At 42.7% G+C, this 21,724-nt stretch overlaps 1 protein-coding gene across 1 annotated transcript; it reads left to right on the forward strand.

The window, feature by feature from the left end:
* The first annotated feature begins 2,790 nt into the window (after window positions 1-2,790).
* On the forward strand, window positions 2,791-20,829 carry zgc:113276 (uncharacterized protein LOC553748 homolog). Its single transcript, XM_055232573.1, has 10 exons — window positions 2,791-2,955; window positions 4,404-4,581; window positions 6,395-6,762; window positions 8,850-9,065; window positions 13,319-13,622; window positions 14,312-14,445; window positions 15,965-16,204; window positions 17,518-17,679; window positions 18,297-18,386; window positions 20,536-20,829. The coding sequence occupies exons 1-10, from the start codon at window positions 2,908-2,910 to the stop codon at window positions 20,716-20,718; spliced, it is 1,923 nt and encodes a 640-aa protein (XP_055088548.1). The 5' UTR covers window positions 2,791-2,907; the 3' UTR covers window positions 20,719-20,829.
* The last annotated feature ends 895 nt before the right edge of the window (window positions 20,830-21,724 follow it).

A 21,724-nucleotide genomic window follows, 5' to 3' on the forward strand; every position in this document is an offset into this window, starting at 1 on the left:
CAGGACTGAACCAGGACTGAACCAGGACTGAAACCAGGACTGAAACCAGGACTGAACCAGGACTGAACTAGGACTGAACCAGGACTGAACCAGGACTGAACCAGGACTAAACCAGGACTAAACCAGGACTAAACCAGGACTAGACCAGGACTAGACCAGGACTAGACCAGGACTGGACCAGGACTGAACCAGGACTAGACCAGGACTGAACCAGGACTAGACCAGGACTGAACCAGGACTGAACCAGGACTGAACCAGGACTGAACCAGGACTGAACCAGGACTGAACTAGGACTGGAACCAGGACTGAACCAGGACTGAAACCAGGACTGAACCAGGACTAAACCAAGTCTAGACCAGGACTAGACCAGGACTAGACCAGTTCTTTTGCGATGCAGATGTTAAATTACAGACACATTTTATATTGTGTTTTTTATGCTGAGAGGAATCGAACCACCGACCTGTGTCACCCCTTTTACCTCAGGTGTTGTTTTAAACCTCATTTAAGCTGCTCACTCTATTGCACCACAGCAGGAGTCCGCCATTTTATTTACACCATAAACACACTCGTCATGACATCCTGCCCTAAAGAACCTCGTGGATACTCCCTGGGTGGGTGAAGCTAACAGGAGGCACTGCTATGTCTGAAGCATCGACTGTATGAAGCAGTCGACTGAGTGAGTGTGACATCACCCACAGCGTTCAGCCGCAAGTGAGGCTCAACGAGGCAGAGCAGTTATAACGGCTAATTTGGAGCCGAGTATCATAGCAACCAAAGAGCCAATCAGGAGCAAGGCTGCTGAAGGTAACGCCCCTATCCTGATTTACAGACACAAAAGTGAAATAATAACCCCAGGATCATGTAAACGGGTTAATACGAACATTTAAGACCAAAATGACGAGAGAGACAAAGAGAGGACCCACAGTTTTTCAATAGAAAGTGAATTGGAGCCAGAGTCGATGGAGCAGGAAGTGTGCACATGACCACTTCCTGTTTGAGTAGGTTTTTCGGTTTGTCACTCTCACTCAGATAAATCACTGACTGAAAATATTTTGGAGTTTTCGGACTTTCCTAAAACTTATTTGCCAGTGTTTGCTAACGTGTGCGTTGTGTCGCCGTGGTAACAGGCGTCCCGTCGTAGTAAACAAGCGGCTGTTGAAGCGGAGAGAGTCCTTTACCTAGAAGCAGAAACAGGAAGTTGGAAAGTACTTCCTCTTTGTCCGTTCACCGCACAGATATCAATCAGGACTCACGTGTCGCCATGTCAACGGTTATTTTCACTGATGGGGAAACGGCGTCATTTACGACGCTTTTGTTGATCTGGTTTAACTTTTTGTTCAGTTCAGTGATTTTTTATTTGACTCTGGGTCAGACCTGGACGAGAAGGAAACAAAACAACGGACTGGAATAAAAATATAAAACATATTTAGATAAGTTATTTAAAAAAACAGGACTAAACCAGGACTGAACCAGGGTTAAACCAGGACTAAACCAGGACTGAACCAGGACTAAACCAGGACTAAACCAGGACTAAACCAGGACTGAACCAGGACTGAACCAGGCCTGAACCAGGACTGAACCAGGACTAAACCAGGACTGAACCAGGACTAAACCAGGACTGAACCAGGACTGAACCAGGACTAAACCAGGACTAAACCAGGACTGAACCAGGACTGAACCAGGCCTGAACCAGGACTGAACCAGGACTGAACCAGGACTGAACCAGGACTAAACCAGGACTAAACCAGGACTAAACCAGGCCTGAACCAGGACTAAACCAGGCCTGAACCAGGCCTAAACCAGGACTAACCCAGGACTAACCCAGGACTAAACCAGGACTAAACCAGGCCTGAACCAGGACTGAACCAGGACTGAACCAGGACTGAACCAGGACTAAACCAGGACTAAACCAGGACTAAACCAGGCCCGAACCAGGACTAAACCAGGACTAAACCAGGCCTGAACCAGGCCTGAACCAGGCCTGAACCAGGCCTGAACCAGGCCTGAACCAGGACTGAACCAGGACTAAACCAGGACTAAACCAGGACTAAACCAGGCCCGAACCAGGACTAAACCAGGACTAAACCAGGCCCGAACCAGGACTACACCAGGACTAAATCAGGACTAAATCAGGACTAAATCAGGACTGAACCAGTCATGTTTTTTCTTCTCTGAATGAGGAGGCAGGTCCAGTCTGGTCGTGTGTTTCTTAAATCCTCTAAATGCCTCTGTGGTTCTAAACGTGTATGAGTCACTTTTTTATGAGTCACTTTATACAGTTTTGGATTCGACATCGTGGGAATCGTGTCCGTCAGTGTTCGGTCGCCCGTCTCCAGACCTTGAGCCAGGGTTTGGTCAGAGGTTCTTCAGACGACACCACAACAGTCTCACTTTTTACAATGATGTAACGTTATCAGCGCGTCAGTCGGGAGTAAAACCTTTTTTTTCCCCATAAAACACCAAATCTAAAACGTGAAAGAGTGTTATGATTATATATCCCAGCTTCATGGATAGAAACGAGACACATTTTGTCACTTCCTGTATCACCACATGATGACATCACAAGGTGGGACATGTTATCTCTGAGTGTTTGAAGACTGGTGGGGTCTGTTACTAAATATACACACACACACACCCCACACACACACACACACACACACCCCGGGGCTATTTACGGTTTAGCCTGTGAAGCTAAATGTGTCCCTCTGCTCAAGTTACACAAGACGGTGTGGCCACAGTCCTGGTTTAGTCTCTGGTTTAGTCCTGGTTCAGTCTTTGTTCAGTTCTGTTGGGGACTGGCGTAGTCCCAGTGAAGTCCATGTGTAATCCTCAGGAAGTCCCAGTTCAGGTCCTGTTTTAGACCTGGTTTAGTCCTGGATTTGTCCCTGGTGTTGACCACAGTGAGATATGGTCCAAGAAACTGCACTTCAACAAGAGACGAGCACTGACCCTGAGGTAAGGCCAGGACTGGACCGGGACTGGACCAGGACTGGACCGGGACTAAACCAGGACTGAACCAGGACTAAAACAGGACTAGACCAGGACTTACTCATAACCAACCAGATCATATCCGACTTAAACGTCCTACTGGGCATCAGACCTGTGCCCATTAACGAACTTAAACAAACGACTACAAAGTTCAACTAATATTTTTACCCCTTAAACTAAAAGTAGAAGTAAATACCTCCTCTTTTCTGAGTGACATGTCCATGTGCTGACATGACGACGACAAACTGCAGCAGAAAAGTTACATATTGCACATTTAAAAGAGGAACATTATAAACATGTGTCTTATTTGCACAGTTTAAACTTTAAAAGAACCAGACTGGAGCCCGTTTTCATTTCTCTTCCTGATATTTGGGCTCATTTCTTTTGACTTCCCCTCGACGTGACTGATTAAATCCGTGTGTTTCAGGTGTGTCTTTAAACACATCCACAGGTGAGTCTCTAATCAACCAATCAGAAGCTTCCAAAGACATGACATCATCACCTGAGTTTTCCCACTAGTTTCAGTCCATTGTAATGTTACTGGATGTAAACGTCTGACTTTTAAATAAAAAATAAAAATGTTTCTCTCGTTATTTTGTCATTTGGCAAATAGAAAATAATTGAGTTAATCCTAATTGACCTAAAACAGGAAACATTTAGTCTGATTTTACGTCAGACAATGAGGAGAAATTATGTAACTTCTGGTTTCAGCTGTGAATTTGAATGAACAAAACCAGGACCGGATCAGGACTAAAGCAGGACTAAACCAGGACTGGAAAAGAACTGGACCAGGACTAAACCAGGACTAAACCAGAACTAAACCAGGACTGGACCAGGACTAAACCAGGACTAAACTAAGACCAATCCAGGACTAAACATGGACTAAACTAGAACTAAACCAGGACTAAATAAGGACTAAACCAGGACCAAACTAATACCAAATCAGGACTAAATCAGGACTAAACCACGACTAAACCACGACTAAACCAGGACTAAATGAGAATTAAACCAGGACTAAACCAGGACCAAACTAGGACTAAATCAGGACTAAAGCAGGACTAAAGCAGGACTAAAGCAGGACTAAACCAGGACTAAAGCAGGACTAAAGCAGGACCAAACTAATACCAAATCAGGACCAAATAGGACTAAATCAGGACTAAACCAGGACTAAAGCAGGACTAAATCAGGACTAAACCAGGACTAAAACTGGACTAAAACTGGACTAAAACTGGACTGAACCAGGACTAAAACTGGACTAAACCAGGACTAAACCAGGACTAAAACTGGACTAAACCAGGACTAAACCAGGACTAAACCAGGACTAAATCAAGACTAGACCAGGACTAGACCAGGACTAGACCAAGACTCCAAACTCCTGCTTCATTTCTCGGTTGTTTTGTTTTTTTCTGTTGCAGATGTTGGACGTGCTGATCATCGGGTCGGGGCCTCACGCTCTGACCCTGTCCACTCTGCTGACCGGCCCAGACTCCTGCCCTCGCACTGGCCCCACGCCGCCGCAGTGTCCCCCGGGTTTAGAACCGGGGTTCAGACTCTACAAGACAAAGAGCCGGAGGAGGAGCCGGACGACACCAGGTCCAGACTACACTTCAGAAACACAGAGTTTTATTTTTATTTAATTAAACAGGATGTAATGTTCTAATGTCGTTTCCTCGTCACAAACAGACCTGGAGTTGTGTTTTTGTTTCACACACACAAACAAACCTGCAGATTTAGTGTGAGTTCTTCTCTCGAACTGAAAACACTCTGTTCCACCTTGTGATGTCATCATGTGGTGATACAGGAAGTGCTCCACTGTGTTTTTAAACTTACAATTGCTTGTTTCCGCGGAGATGACTTTTTTTTTGGTTGATTTTCTACATGGAGGTGTGTGTTATTGCCTTGGCGAGGATGTCTGTCGCTATGGAGACAAGCAGTCAGCAAGATGAAGGCAAGTAACAGGTCAGATCTGCGGAGAGGCGTATTGTACTGTTATTTTTCAGCTATAAAAAAATTGTTGCTGAAGACGTACTGGAGAAATAAGTCGTTCACACATGTTTAACACTCAAACGAACATGAAGATTTAGGCTGAGTTCTTCTCTCAAACTGAAAAAAAACACTCTGTTCCACCTTGTGATGTCATCGTGTGGCGATACAGGAAGTGCTTCAGTTCTGGTTTAGAATCATTTGGATCATTTCAGTCCTGCAATTTCCAATATCTACTGAACTAAAGGTAAAAGGAGCTGTTCACTTGAAAACTACCACTTGATGACATCACAAGGTGGAAGGTCACATTTTGAGCTTTGTAGATGTCACAGACTAATAATAAACTGTTAGTCAAACATGTGTAAATGAAACAAAACACAACTCCAGGTCTGTTTTTGAGGAGGGGACAGTGTTAGAACATGACTTAAAGCTGTAAGAGCCACGTTTGTGTGATATGGCACTTTTAAAACACCCAAATTATTATTATTATTATTATTTTATATCCACATAAAGCCTTAAATGAAGGGCGTGCTAGCTTCAGGTGTGTTAGCTTCAGGTGTGTTAGCTTCAGGCGCATTAGCTTCAGGCGCGTTAGCTTCAATGTAGTTGGACGAGCAGCCAAACGTCTTCACTTTAAACGTTTTGTCAAATTTTTCATTTCCTTTTAAAATGAGGTTGCGTTGGACTCTTTAGCGCCCCCTGTCGACCCTGCTGTTCTGAAACTCACCTCAGCTGTTGTTTATTCAGGGTTTGGGGTGGAGAAGGCGGAGTTTCAAACGCCACAGTCACGGCTCGTTTGGCTGATTCTGATGAGCTCCACATGTGTTAATACAGAGACATGAACACAACCAGTTTATTTATGAGTAAAAGATGACAAAGAATTTAATTTTTTTTATTTTTTCAAACTAAAGCGTCACTTTCTGAAATGTTAGCGAGTTAGATCAAATGTACACGAGCAGCCACAAGGTTATTTTTTCTTTATTTTTACCACTTTCTACTTTTATTTACACACAGAAGATGTAAAATATATGAAATGAGACATATGGAATTATGTAGTGAAGAAAAAAAAGTGAAATAACTCAACTAAATGTTTTTTTTTAGATTTTATATGCAAATGATCCAAGTATTCACCCTTCACTTCTGGCTCCAATTCACTTTACATTGAAAAACTGTGTCCTCTCTCTGTCTCTGCTGCTTCAGACTCATTTTGCTCTTAAATGTTCATATTGATCCGCTCTACATGATCCTGGGGTTTTTATTTCACTATTGTGTCTGTAAATCAAGAATCAACAGCCTCACTCTTGATTGGCTCTTTGGTTGCTATGGAGCTGAATCTGTGGGTGACATCACACTCACTCAGTCACTTCTTTACACAGTCTGTGGTCCAAACGTTTGACTGGTTGTTTTCATATCGTACTTACAGGGGGCGCGGTGGAGGCTCCAGGTCCAGAGGCTCCAGGTCCAGAGGCTCGAGGTCCAGAGGCTCCAGGTCCAGAGGCTCCAGAGGCTCCAGAGGCTCCAGGTCCAGAGGCTCCAGGTCCAGAGGCTCCAGAGGCTCCAGGTCCAGAGGCTCCAGAGGCTCCAGAGGCTCCAGAGGCTCCAGAGGCTCCAGAGGCTCCAGAGGCTCCAGAGGCTCCAGGCCGCACAGACGCCTCGCCCCGTCCCAGGATGAGGCTCTCGGTGGTGGACTCGTACGGTCGCTGGGCCGCTCTGTGGGAGGGGCAGTTTGTGGCTCTCAACATCCCTCACCTCCGCTCCCACACTCTGGTGCACAGCGACCCCTTCAGCAAGGTCAGGTACTGCACTCAGGTACTGCACTCAGACAAGTACAAGTACAAGTACAAGTGAAAAGTACACACTGAGCCCTTCAGCAAGGCCAGATACTGCACTCAGGGAAGTACAAGTAAAAAAGAACTCACTGTGAAATCTACTCAAGTGAAGTACAAATACTCCTCTCAGATGTAATGAAGTAAAAGTCTGTATTATGTCTGTATCAAAATTACTAAATTGTATCTTGTTTGCTGATGATACCACATTATTTTACTCAGGAAAAAACATAAATGAGGTTATAAAAAATGTAGAAGATGAGTTTCAAAAAATATTAAAATGGTTCAATGCTAACAAGCTATCTATAAACATTAGTAAAACTAAATTTATGGTCTTTAGTTGTAAAAAGAAAGATTTAGAGGTAAGATTATTCACACAAGGATTAGAGATAGAAAGAACAAGTACGTTTTGTTTTTTAGGAGTTATTATTGATGAGCAGCTGACGTGGAAATCCCACATAGAGCAAGTAAGATCCAAAGTATCACAAACCATAGCTGTATTACACAAGGTGAAAGAGTCTCTCAAAGATGCATTGTTCTTATTGTATAACACATTGATTGTTCCATATTTGACATACTGAAGTGTGGGGAAGTGCTTGTAAAACACACATTGAAACAGTTTTTCTTTTACAGAAGCTATTAGAATTATCAATGGAAGTGTTTATAGAGCACATACAAATCAGATTTTTATTCAGTTAGAAATGTTGAAATTTAACGAATTGGTGGAATACAGCATTCTCAAAACCATGTACAAAGCTCATCTAAAAGTATTACCAGAGAAGTTGCAAAATAAATTAAGAGAGAACGTAGATATCAATTAAGAGGAACTGATTTATTTTCTAAGCCAGGGTTTAGAACAAAACTAAAGGAAAGATGTGTTTCAATCAAGGGAGTCAGTCTTTGGAACAGTCTTGAAAGTAATATTAAAGAATCCAAGTCCATTTGTATGTTTAAGAAAAGCTTGAAATGATCATTATTAAGAAAGTATATAACTGCTATGTGACAGGATGATTTTGTGGGTTTTTTTTGTTTGTTTTTTTTTGTTTTGTAAAGTAGCCGCGCATCTAAGTTTGATTTTGTATAATGTAACAGTGCAACACACTGGAAGGAATAAGAGTCAGAGTTGATAAGGGGCAGATATTATGAGCTTTTGCTTCTTTATGTGCCCTTTCATTCATCTATTATAATTGTACAAACGCTGAAATACTGTATGCAGATATGCTGCATTGATTTGTTTTGTTTTAATGAATGAAATAAAATATTAAATTGAAAAAAAAAAATTGAAAAATTGAATTGAAAAGTAACGTAAAAGTACCCACTGCAAAATGTACTTAAGTAACAGGAGCGACCTCGGGGAAAGAAGGACCTGATTTGTCTGTTATTAATGTTCATATCTTGATTTACAGACACAATAGTGAAATAAAAACCCCAGGATCATGTAGAGGGTTAATACGAACATTTAAGACCAAAATGAGTCTGAAGCAGCAGAGACAGAGAGAGAGAGGGGACACGGTTTTCAAAAAACAAACTCAAAATAAAAAAATTAAACAAAAAAAAAAAAAAAAAAAACCAAAAACCTAAAAATAACAAAAATGAAAAAATAAATTCAAAAATAACTAACAAAAAAATGAAAATGAAAAAAAAAACCCCTCAAAATCACAATTTTTTTTTTAAATAAACTCTAATTAAAAAAAAAAAAAGAAAAAAAAAAGAGAATGAACCTCAGGATCATTTAGAGGGTTAATATGAACATTTAAGACCAAAATGAGTCTGAAGCAGCAGAGACAGAGAGAGGACACAGTTTTTCAATAGAAAGTGAATTGGAGCCAGAGCCGATGGAGCAGGAAGTGTGCCCATGATCACTTCCTGTTTGTAACGCAGCAGCTAGCAGGTTAGCTCTGTCCATTTGTATAAACAGTCTGTGGTCTTTACTCTTATAAACCTTTTTAAATGTGTCACAACACAACAGATATTACAAATCTCCCCAGAATAAAAATCTTTCTGCTCAAATCTCTACATTTTAACTGATTTCCGTGTGATTCCCGAGCGCAGACGGCGTTCCAGGACTTCGTGGCGGAGTCGGGGCGTTCCTCGGAGCTGCACGCGCTCCCCGATCACGTTTACATTCTGGACCAAAACGCCTATTTCAACGACATGAGGCTCGGGAAGAAGGAGCGGCGGCGTTTGAGGGCGTCGTCCAGCCTGAAGACGACCCCGGGCTTCAGTCTCCCCGGGACACGACTCAGCCTGGACTTTTTCCACCACCAGGTCAAAGTTCAACCGCGGGAGTGTGCCGTGTGCAGCAGGTTGGCATGTTTGTGTGTTATGTAATCTGGTTTTTAATAATAATACTAATTCATATCTGTTTTTCACTGCCATAAATCATCACAGAGACAATAGTGGGTCAGATCTGTGGAGAGGCTACCCTGCCTTTTTAGTATTTTTAATTTTTGTATTTTTAAATCTCTGTTCTAACATCACAGACAGACCTGGAGTTGTGTTTTGTTTCATTCACACATGTTTAACACAAAACTGCAGGCTGAGTTATTCTTCTCTGAAATAGAAAACACTCAGTTCCACCTTGTGATGTCATCATGTGGTGATACAGGAAGTGCTCCACTGTGTTTTTAAACTCTACACACCTTCATTTATAGAATCATTTGGATCATTTCAGCCTCGGAATTGCCCGTTTCTACTGAACTAAAGCTAAAAGGAGCTGTGAACTAACTTGAAAACTACCACATGATGACATCACAAGGTGGAACAGAGCGTTTTGAGCTGTGTGGATGCGTGTGAATGAAACAGGCGGAGGTAACAGTTTTATAATGTGGCTAAAAACTCAATTTTGCTTAATATAGGACCATAGTATACTGTAGTATACTACAGTAGTATAGTTTTCAGTGTAACCCTTTTACCAAGCTGCTCGTTATTTTGAAAGGAATAACCAAATTATATAGGACTCCTGTAACCTCAAGTTAAACCAATGGTAAAAGAGACATCTCAATGTATAAAACTTTGTCTAGGGTAGAAGTATGATTCTAGCTTTTAAATTTAACAAATAACTCGAAGGAATATAATTATTATGACGAGAAACCAAGATGCAATGTACATTTAAATATTTTCGTAACTTTGTTAATATTTTTACAGTGTTTGCTTTTGCAGTGTACAAATGAGAAACACACAGTAAATCCGTTTTAGGCTTTTCTTATTCTTAAAAAATTGTAAGGAATCAAATACATTTCAACAAACATTAAATTTCTCCCCCAACACTATAAAGTCAGAACACGATGCACTGATTTGATATTATGCTCTTGCAGTTTTTCGATGGCGCGCGTTGGAGCTCAAGGTAAAATCCAATAGAAAAATACGTGGAATAATCCTACAGTCTGTTGTTCACTTTCACATTCGTATGGAAAAAAGATTTATGAAGATGGGACACAGAATGTGCTCTCCTGTCTGTCGTCCTCACAGGTGAGTGCAGAATCGTCCGTGGACACACCGTCTCTGTCCAACTGACTCTGAAGTGAAGTAGCAGAAAAACGGCGCTAGCTTTAGCTTAGCTTTTTTTTTTTTAGCACGGTTCTCGGAAGACTCCGTGAAAACTCACCCCAGGCTGTGCGGTAAGTCCCGCGAGTTCTCCTCGAGTCCTCAGCGGTCCTCCAGAGCAAGGGGAAAAAAATCTTCAGAGTAGCTGAAAAGCGGCTTTCAATAATGTTTCTGTTTTCTCGTCCGAGCTGCAGTCAGATTTTTTCGCGCTTCTCGAACGTTCTTTGCATCGTGCATCACGTCATCACGTCATCACGTACACTCAAATCAAGTAACATGTTTATTATGGGGTATTTTTAAAGCTTTTTATCAATCATGAATTCTTCATATTTAAATGTTGTAACACCATGCAAATGCATATTTAACTATTTTATAAACTTACAAAATGGAAATTTTACTCTATTTATAATAGGAAATAACATACATTCTCAAGATGAACTGCAGTTAGTCCAAAACTCTGCTGCACGACTTTTAACAGGAACCAAAAAACACGATCATATCTCACCAATTCTTGCGTCTTTGCACTGGCTTCCTGTTAATTTTAGAGTTGATTTTAAGATTTTATTGTTTGTTTTTAAAGCTTTGAATGGTCTGGCCCCAGATTACATCTCGGACCTCATCAAAATTTACATCCCGGTGCGCGCTCTGAGGTCTGAGGGCCAGCTCCAGCTCGTGGTCCCTAAGACCAGACTTAAAACCAGAGGGGACAGGGCCTTTTCTGTGGTTGGACCTAAACTGTGGAACGCCCTGCCCCCCCACGTTCAAACAGCTCCCAGTGTAGAGTGTTTTAAGTCTCGTCTTAAGACCCACTTTTATGCTCTGGCTTTTAACACCGCGTGAGTTGTGTGGTCCTCTGTGTTTTTCTTTTCTTTTATTTATTTTTATGTGTTTTATTGATTTTATTGATTTTATTTTTTTTATGTCACTTTGTCTCTGTGCAGCACTTTGGAAACAATTTGTTTATGAAATGTGCTATATAAATAAAGTGGATTGGATTGGATTGAACAAATGAATGAAAGATGAACTAATATAACAAATATTCAAGTTATTACATCAGTATATATATATATATATATATATATATATATATATATATATATATATATATATATATATATATATATATATATATATATTTTATTTAAAGCTGCACTATGTAACTTTTCTTGAGGGGGGGGGGGGTTGCTATTTTGTGCTTTGTATCTGTGGAGGAGTTATTACTTTACTGGGAATATTCCATAATACAGGATTAAACATGCCTATCACCATGGTGACGCCTGTAGACCAAGTTACAAGTCAGATCTGTGGACAGAAGGACTGTGACTATGAAGTTTGCATTTGGCAGAACCTCGTCTGTTTTGTTTTTTTTGTTGTTGTTTTTTTCAGTGATTTAATACAAATACCTGTAAACATATAAATGTAAGACAGAAGAAGAAGTTAAAGCCTTACAGCGGAACATTTCAGGTGGAGAAATGTCATGTTCATGGAGACCAGCAGGTGGCAGAAATGTTTCTCTTAAAGTCTGTGACAAGTTTTAACGATTCTTAAATTTCTTCTTAAGTTGGAGGTTAAAACTTGTTGTAAATGTAAATTATAATTTTGCACAAATCAAGAAACAGTTTGAGAAGAAAAGTAAAAAAAATAAAAATAAATGTTGAAAATTACAGGAAGTAGAGCGTCCCACACTGATGACATCACACTGATGACATCACACTGATGACATCACACTGGCAGAATTTACTCAAGAAACACATTTTTTTCTGGCTCTTTAAACATGATCTACACAAAATAAATGTGTTTTCTTATATTTGTATTTGTCAAATCATAATCTCTGTGACGTTAGGGGAGTTTGGGCGTGGTGTACCAGATGGTTGCTAGGTAACAGTTATGGAAACCCCTAGTGTGATGTCATCATTTCCAACCAGGAAGTAAAATTTCAAACCTAAAAAATGGACAAACTGGACAATTTTTCTTTCTTTTATTTTTAGTAAAATTTTAAACATAATGAACTTAACTGTGTTTTAGTAAGAGCATCAGTTCAAACGTGCCATAAATGCTTTAAAGTTTACATTTACATTTTAATTTGGATCAACAGAAAACAGATAAGTTGAAATAATTGTTCACTTTTTTTTTTTGTAAAACCAAAAAAAAATGTGTGTGCTGCATGTGAGTCGATGCAAGTAATTGAAAACTCACATTCACATCTAAAATAAAATAACTTAAGAGTTTTAAAATCCGCCATTGCATAAAACAAACACTAAGAATGTAACCCCAGTTCTATGAATTTCAAGGACCACCAGACGTAGGTCACTAAACTAAACTGTAACATGCATGTTTTGAAAGGCATGTGGCACATTTAATATTAGATTTTTTGTTGTAATTTTGATGTATTACCTGTTATGTAAACGGCCCATATTACCTTAAACGGCCCATATTACACTATTTTAAAGGGCCCATATGATGCTGTTTCCTGATGTGCTTTAATGTTGTTTCCTCGTCACAGACCTGGAGTTGTGTTTTGTTTCATTCACACATGTTTAACACACAAACCTGCAGATTTACGCTGAGTTCTTCTCTCAAACTGAAAACACTCTGTTCCACCTTGTGATGTCATCATGTGGTGATACAGGAAGTGCTCCACTGTGTTTTTAAACTCCACACATCTTCATTTCTAGAATCATTTGGATCATTTCAGTCGTGGAAATCCTTGCAAATCTCTACTGAACTAAAGGTAAAAGGAGCTGTTCACTTGACAAACTCCCACTTGATGACATCACAAGGTGGAACGTCGCATTTTGACCTTTGTAGATGTAACAGACTAATAATAAAGTGTGACTCAAACATGTGTGAATGAATCAAAACACAACTCCAGGTCTGTTTTTGATGCGCTAACAACATTATAACATGACTCAAAGTTCACAAGAGTCCATTTTGTGTAACGCAGGAGCTTTAAAATGTTACATGTTAATTTTCAGGTGGAACGTTATCACCTCGACTCTCTGCTCGTAAAAGGCACAGTGGAGTCTATCGTCCCGGTGATGGAGCAGGAGCAGCCACCATGGGCTCGGAGGAGGGTCCAGTACTTCCGGGTCGGACTCCAGGACGGCGCCGAGCTCAGGGCCCGCCGCGTCGTCATGGCAACGGGACCGACGCGAGCGCAGATGGCCAATATCCCGTCCTGGGTGTCTGCGATCGGAGAGAGTTACCCAGAGGGGGCGCTACAGCACACCGTCAAGCTAATGCATCACCTGCCTCTGAGTCAGACGTCACAAACACAAGGTGAGTGTGTGGGAAGGTTAAAGCAGCACTGTGTAACTTTTTTAGCGTAGGAACAAGCACGAGACAAAGTTTGCTTGAAATGTTCTGCACTATGGTATTAAACTTTCTTGTCGGGTTTTTATTACATTTTTAATTTGTAAAAAAATCCTTGGAAAACATGCATTCTGTGAGCAGGGTAGCCTCTCCACAGATCTGACCTATAACCACAGATTGTTTAAAGAAGTGGACTGAGTGAGTGCGACGTCACCCACAGCGTTTGGCTCCAAATGACGCTCATTGATGCTAAAGCAGCTATAGCGGCGAATTTGGAGCCAAGTTTCATATTTGTAATTCTAACCATGAGTATCATAGCAACCAAAGAGCCAATCAGAAGCGAGGCTGTTCAAGGTAACGCCCCTTTTTGCCATGTCTCAATTTGACAGTTGCACACAAGTACCGTTCAAAGGATCCAGTTAAAGGTGATTTCTTTCCAACTGTAGCGAGTATTACATAACTTTAAGAAAATATAGAACAACTTTAAGAAAATATTCAGAGGGTCATACATGTGGTTTGTGTGTCGTCGCAGGTCCGTGTGTCGTGTGTGCTGAGGGTCAGAGGGTCATACATGTGGTTTGTGTGTCGTCGCAGGTCCGTGTGTCGTGTGTGCTGAGGGTCAGAGGGTCATATGTGTCGTTTGTGTGTCGTCGCAGGTCCGTGTGTCGTGTGCGCCGAGGGTCAGAGGGTCATGGTCGTGGGGGGAGGTCTGACCAGTGCACATGTAGTGTCCATCGCTCTCCAGCAGGGGGCCAGCCACGTCACCTGGGTCATGAGGAAGTACCTGCAGGTAACAGGAATAACTCAGGAAATACACATGAGATAAAGAGAGAAAGAGATTGACAGAGAGAGAGAGAGAGAGAGAGGGAAGGAAGGAAGGGAGGAAGAGAGGAAGAGAGGGGGAGAGAGAGATAACAGGAACACAACTTAATTTTACTTAAAAAAAACTCTCAAGACACAACGAGGCTCTGTGTTTGACCTGTAGATGGAGAGACAGAGAGAATGAAGAGAGAAAGAGGGAGGAGGGAGAGACAGATAGAAGAGAGAAAGAGGGAGGAGGGAGAGACAGATAGAAGAGAGAAAGAGGGAGGAGGGAGAGACAGATAGAAGAGAGAGAAGGAGAGAGAGTGGGAGAGACAGATGGAAGAGAGACAGGGAGAGATGTAGAGAGAGGAAGGGAGGCAGAGGGAGAGACAGAAAGATAGCTAAGAAGAGAGCGAGGGAAAGTGAGAGAGGCAGGGAGAGAGAAAGAGAGAGAGAGAGATGATAGATAGAGAGAGGGAGGGAGGGAACAGAGATATAGAAGAGACAGTCAGATAGATAGATAGAGAAATAGAGAGAGAGATAGACAGAGATAATGAGCTAGGTAGACAGATAGAGATAAAAAAGAGAGGGAAAGACAGATAATGAGATAAATAGACAGATAGAAAGCGAGAGAAAAAGAGACAGACAGAAAGATAAAGACATGGATTGATAGAAAGAAAGGGAGGACAGAGATAGATATTTATAGAGAGAAATAAATAGATAGAGCGATAGAAGGAGGGAGGGATGAAGGGATGATAGATAGAGAAAAGAAAGAGAAAGAGTGAGAGAGAAAGAGTGAGAGGTAGAGAGATAATGAGCAAGGTAGACAGACAGATAGAAATAGAGATATAGAAAGAGACAGAAAGATAAAGAGGTAGATTGATAGATGGATAGAAAGAAAGAAAGGAAGAAAGAAAGAAAGGAAGGGAGGGGAGGGGTAGATAGATCCAGAGAGAGACAGAGATAAAGAGAGATAAATAAATTGTTAGAGAAGACAGATAGATAAAGAGATAGACAGACAGATAGATAGATAGATAGATAGATAGATAGACAGACAGACAGACAGACAGACAGACAGACAGACAGACAGTCAGTCGATCCTGAGGGAGGTTCAGGTTTGGCTGCAGCACCTCTCAGTGGCCGTTGTGTGTCAGTTCAGCCACATGTCGCATTTATTCAACTGTGGTTTTTTTTTATTGCTTAAACACGACCAGTCATGTCTGGACTCACTTTTATATTTCTGTTTCTTGTTTATTTCCAGGATTATTCACTCTGTAGATTCATTGAAGCATCAAAACTATGAACAACACATATGAACTTAGTGAATAAAAATAAACTTAAAATTACTCCAGACTTGAAGGACGAGGGTTTGAGCTTCACAAAGTAAAGAGACGACATTCTGAGGATTTAAATGTGGAATATAAAACATATTTAGTTAAATTGTTTCATTGTTTTTCTTTCCTACATAACTCCATGTGTCTTGTTTCATATATTTGCCGTTGTAGTTGAAGCAGTTCGACGTGGGTGATGTGGAGAGCCTGGTGGGACGCTACGCCCACGTGGAGCACGGCATCCAGATGGACGGCAGAGCTTTTCTCCATCAGTTTTACAACGAGAAAAGCCTCCACAGACGACTGGCCATGATCCGACAGGCGAGGAAAGGGGGCGCCGTCACGCCCGAGGCCTACACCCACCTACAGCCCTTCATCCAGGAGGGGAGGGTGGAGCTCAGGACATACTGCGAGGTTAAATCATTTTTGTATCTTTTCTTGAGTTTTCAGATGAGCTTAAAACATTTTTGTGTTTAAAGACAGTGTTTCCTAGTGTGTACAGTGTGTCTCCATGGTAACAGCTGAACATTCCACCATAGAAATATATGCAGAACCCGCCTCAGCATGATGTCACTGCAAAGTATCAATATTCTAAGTACCACAAAATGAAGGAGTAACTGCAACAGACGACATGTCTGTCTCTCCCTCTCCTGTGTGTCTCCCTCATCTGTCTGTCTCCTCCTCCTGTCTGTCTCTCTATCCTGTCTGTCACCTTATCCTGTCTCTCTCTCCTGTCTGTCTCCCTCCTGTCTCTCTCTCCTGTCTGTCTCCTCCTCCTGTCTGTCTCCTCCTCCTGTCTGTCTCTCTCCTGTCTGTCTCTCCCCTGTCTCCCTCTCCTGTCTGTCTTCCTCATCTGTCTGTCTCCTCCTCCTGTCTGTCTCTCTCCTGTCTGTCTCCCTCTCCTGTCTGTCTCCCTCTCCTGTCTGTCACCTTCTCCTGTCTCTCTCTCCCTCCTGTCTGTCTCCTCCTCCTGTCTGTCTCCTCCTCCTGTCTGTCTCTCTCCTGTCTGTCTCTCCCCTGTCTCCCTCTCCTGTCTGTCTTCCTCATCTGTCTGTCTCCTCCATCTGTCTGTCTCTCTCCTGTCTGTCTCTCCCTCTCCTGTCTGTCTCCCTCTCCTGTCTGTCTCCCTCTCCTGTCTGTCACCTTCTCCTGTCTCTCTCTCCCTCCTGTCTGTCTCCTCCTCCTGTCTGTCTCCTCCTCCTGTCTGTCTCTCTCCTGTCTGTCTCTCCCCTGTCTCCCTCTCCTGTCTGTCTTCCTCATCTGTCTGTCTCCTCCTCCTGTCTGTCTCTCTCCTGTCTGTCTCTCCCTCTCCTGTCTGTCTCCCTCTCCTGTCTGTCTCCCTCTCCTGTCTGTCACCTTCTCCTGTCTCTCTCTCCCTCCTGTCTGTCTCCTCCTCCTGTCTGTCTCTCTCCTGTTTGTCTCTCCCCTGTCTCTCTCTCCTGTCTGTCTCTCTCTCCTGTCTGTCTCTCTCCTGTCTGTCTGTCTCCTCCTGTCTGTCTGTCTCCTCCTCCTGTCTGTCTCTCCTGTCTGTCTCCTCCTCCTGTCTGTCTCTCCTGTCTCTCTCTCCTGTCTGTCTCTCTCCTGTCTGTCTCTCTCTCCTGTCTGTCTCTCCTGTCTGTCTCTCCTGTCTGTCTCTCCTGTCTCTGTCTCTCCTGTCTGTCTCTCCTGTCTCTGTCTCTCCTGTCTGTCCTCCCGTCTGTCTGACTCGAGCCTGTCTTCTTCTCCAGGTGAACGAGGCCAGGTGGTGCTACAGGACTCAGGCGTGGTCGCTCTGCCTCTCCACCGGGGGGCAGTGGAGGGGTCATGTGATCTGGCTCGCCACCGGCTGCAAACTGGACGTCAAAGAAGACCCTCTGCTGCGGGACGTCATCAGAGAGTTCCCCCTTCAGGTCAGAGGAGGAGAACTGGAATTAAAGGTTCATTGTGTCACTTTTCAAGAGGAGCGTCTGCCACATGGAGATATTACTGTGGTTTGGTCCTGGTTCAGTCCTGGTTCAGTCCTGGTTTAGTCCTGTTAGTCCTTTTAGTCCTGTTTTAGACCTGGTTTAGTCCTGGTTCAGTCCTGAATCAGTCCTGGTTTAGTCCCGGTTTAGTCCCGGTTCAGTCCCGGTTCAGTCCCGGTTTAGGTTCAGTCCTGGTTTAGTCCTGGTTTAGTCCTGGTTTAGTCCTGTTTTAGACCTGGTTTAGTCCCGGTTCAGTCCCGGTTCAGTCCCGGTTTAGTCCCGGTTTAGTCCTGGTTCAGTCCTGGTTCAGTCCTGGTTTAGACACTGGTGTAATGACAGAATGTGTCCAGTAGATGGCAGTTCAGGAGCTGGATGACAGTCGAGCATTAGTTTAAAGTTAAATTCCATTTTTTTTTTGCTCAAATGAACAAACTGTAAATTTAAACGAGTGACACAAACTTTAGTGTAAAAAATAAGTTTTTTCAAGTGACTTACATCAGTGAGGTGGATTTATTGAACCATTTATTAATTAATTGTGTTTATTTTTTATTTTTCTGTGGCAGGTGCTGGACGGCTGGCCCTGTGTCTCTGAGAGTCTGCAGTGGGCCGAGGGCTGTCCTCTGTATCTGATGGGACAGTACACGGCTCTGCAGGTGGGACGTCTTATACACAATTCAAATATATATATATATATAAATATATATATATATATCCTACAGAGATGTTTTAAAACAGGGAACGCTCAATCAGTTTCAGTTTATTTGCCATTTGCAGAATAAAAAAATAAAAAAATTGTAAAAAAAAAAAAGAGCCAGACGTCCAGAGTGAAGATTCATTCATCCAACACTGTTTCGTCCTCAAAAACCAAGACCTGGAGTTGTGTTTTATTTCATCTCCAAAGCTCAAAACGCTCTGTTCCACCTTGTGATGTCATCAGGTGGTAGTGATTTTCAAGTGAACAGCTCCTTTTACCGTTAGTTCAGGTAGAGATTGACAGTTATTCCAGGACAGAAATGATCCAAATGATTCTGGAAATGAAGGTGTGTGCGTGTGTGTGTGTGTGTGTGCGTGTGGGGGTGTGTGGGGGGGTGTGTGCGTGTGTGTGTGTGTGGAGTTTAAAAACACAGCGGAGCACTTCCTGTATCACCACATGATGACATCACAAGGTGGAACAGAGTGTTTTCAGTTTGAGAGAAGAACTCAGCCTAAATCTGCAGGTTTGTTTGTGTTAAACATGTGAACTAGTCTAACAGAGGAGAGGAAGGAGGGAGGGAGAGAGAGAGAGAGGAGGGAAAACAATGGGGAGAAACAAAGAGGAGGGAGGAAGATTAGAGGAGGAATAGAGGGAAGATGAGGAGAAGGGAGGAAAGAAAGAGGGTAAAGGAATGTAGGGAGAGAAAAGAGAGAGAGAGGAGGGAGAGAAGATAAAAGATAAAAGCAGAGGAAAGAAAGAAGAGAGGAGGAGAAAGAAGGAGAGCAGTTAAGCAGTTATGGAGAGATGGAAAGAAAGGGAGAGAGAAGGAGGAGAGAGAGAGAGAAAGAGAAGAATGAGGAGAAAGAGGAAGAGAAGGAGAGAGAAGGAGTGAGAGAGAAAGAACAGGAGACAAATGGGAGGATTAGTGGCAGGGGAAGGAGGTAAAAGAATGGAGAGAAAGAGAGACGAAAGATGAGGAAGAGGGAAGATGAAGCGAGGGGGAGGAAAGAAAGAGGGTAAAGGAATGTAGGGAGAGAAAAGAAAGAGAGAGATGAGGGGAAGACAGAGAGGAGGGAGAGAAGATAAAAGCACAAAAGAAGAGAGGAGGAGAAGGAGGGAGAGGAGTTATGGAGGGATGGAAAGGGGAGAAAGAGAAAAAGAGAGCAAGAGAAGGAGGAGATGGATAGAGAGAGAGAGAACAAGAGACAGAGAGAGGGAGAGAAAGGAAGAGAGAGAAGAGAAAGACAAATGGGAGGATTAGTGGGAGACGAAGGAGGTAAAACAATGGGGAGAAAGAGAGAGAAGGGAGGAAGAGGAGAGGAAAGAGGAGGAGGAAAGAAAGAGTGAAGGAATGTAGGGAGAGAAAAGAGAGAGAGAAGAGGGGAAGAGAGGAAAGAGAAAGGAGGTCCATGGTGTTCACTTGTTTATGTGTTTTATACTTGTTCTGCTTCAGCTTAACTTCCTCCTTAAGCTTCAGGAAAGTTTCATTTCTCTTCTGTAAATGTGACTTTTTATTTTCGATATCGGCTCGAAAAACTTTCCTCTTAAATTGGAACTAATCAACTTGGTGTTTTCAAAGTGTTATCTTCTGTTCCAAGTGTGTTTTTGATCATTTTAATGCAAAATATCAGGTAAATGTGCAGCTTTCTGGTCTTAAACAGCCAAAAAACTGAGCGTGCGCTGCCTCTAGTGGCCACTGCGATTGCAAGTAGTGGGTGACATCACACATGGCTGCCCTACAACCAGGTGTTTCTGATACAAACTCCTGGCTGAGGGGGCGGAGTTTCAAGTGTGGACACCTGTTGGACCAATCACACTTCTCCTTTTATCTCCAGACCCCACCCCTCCTCCTCTTCCTCCTCGTTCGTCCTCCAGGCCCCGCCCAGTTTACCAGCTCTATTTAAAATGTGGTCGTGGGCGGAGTTTACTTTAGTTTCGTCCCATTTCAGAAATGATCGTTTGATTGGGGCAGTTACCACGGCAACCAGCCCTGTATACGGTCCATCTTGGCGTTGTACCAAATGTTTTTCTGATTCTAACTTTACGTTCCTCTCGTTCCTCTCGTTCCTCCACCTCTTCCTCTCTTTTGTCTCTTTTGCGTCCTCCAGATCGGGCCTCATGCTGTGAACTTGGCTGGAGGACAAGCGGCGAGTCACAGAATCGCTAAACACATTCGGCATCAGCTCCGACAAAAACACCGAGATCGTCCAGACGACGCGAGTCCAGAGGGGGGCGCCAGATCCAAGACTGAGGAGTACGTTCTCCAGATGCACGGACTCCTCTGGCTCTAGTCCGTCCTTCCGCCTCCGATCGGACCAGACGGGACCTGATCCCTCTGAAGACTGTAGCCACGGGACTTTCGGCTCCTTTGTGGGATCCGAATCTTTCATTTCAAAGAGCCGTTCAAAACACTAACTTTTTTTAATATTTATTTATACGACAGAAGCCAATGTGAAACTTATTTAAATACAAACTGATCACAGAGAAAGGACCAAGACTCAGATGTGTTTAAACTGTTTCAAAATGACGGACTTTAATCTTTGGAATTATGCAGAATTATATCAGAATCTATAAATTATGATCCTAAATGTGACGCTTGTGGTTCTTGTGTTGGTTCTGTCGAGTTAATCAGTGGAAAATACATAAAAATTTGAAAAAGATTTGGTTCTTTGAAAAAATTAGATCCGGTTCCAACTCCATAGCAGAGTTTATACAACTAAAGTTAAATACCTGTACTTACCTGTCCTGGATGACCCCTCCCCTGTCCCGGGTGACCTTTATCTGCAAATGAATGTGTTAGACCTGCAGTCTGCCTGTCCTGGTTCAGTCCTGGTTTAGACCTGGTTCAGTCCTGGTTCAGTCCTGGTTCAGTCCTGGTTCAGTCCTGGTTTAGACCTGGTTCAGTCCTGGTTCAGTCCTGGTTTAGTCCTGGTTCAGTCCTGGTTTAGTCTGACAGCAGCAGTTACAGAGAGAGCGAACACCTTTTTTCAATAGAAAGTGAATCGGAGCCAGAGTCGATGGAGCAGGAAGTGCACCATGACCACTTCCTGTTTGGAACACGGGGGCTAGCTCGTTAGCTACATCCATTTATATAAAAAGTCTATGGTCACAACAGAAAACAACCCTCCAAAACCAAATCTGCATCAAATCACTCAAATTAATCACATTCACGTCAGTTTTGGTAAATGTATTTTTTAAAGTTTGATTTATTTCACCAATTAACTGGTTTATGTCAAAAATCGGCTAAAAACCAAGACGATTCCAAAGTCCGTGTCCTTGAGCGTCACAGGGACCACC

The sequence above is a fragment of the Periophthalmus magnuspinnatus genome, chromosome 3, assembly GCF_009829125.3.
Source record: "Periophthalmus magnuspinnatus isolate fPerMag1 chromosome 3, fPerMag1.2.pri, whole genome shotgun sequence".
NCBI classification, from domain to species: Eukaryota; Metazoa; Chordata; class Actinopteri; order Gobiiformes; family Gobiidae; genus Periophthalmus; species Periophthalmus magnuspinnatus.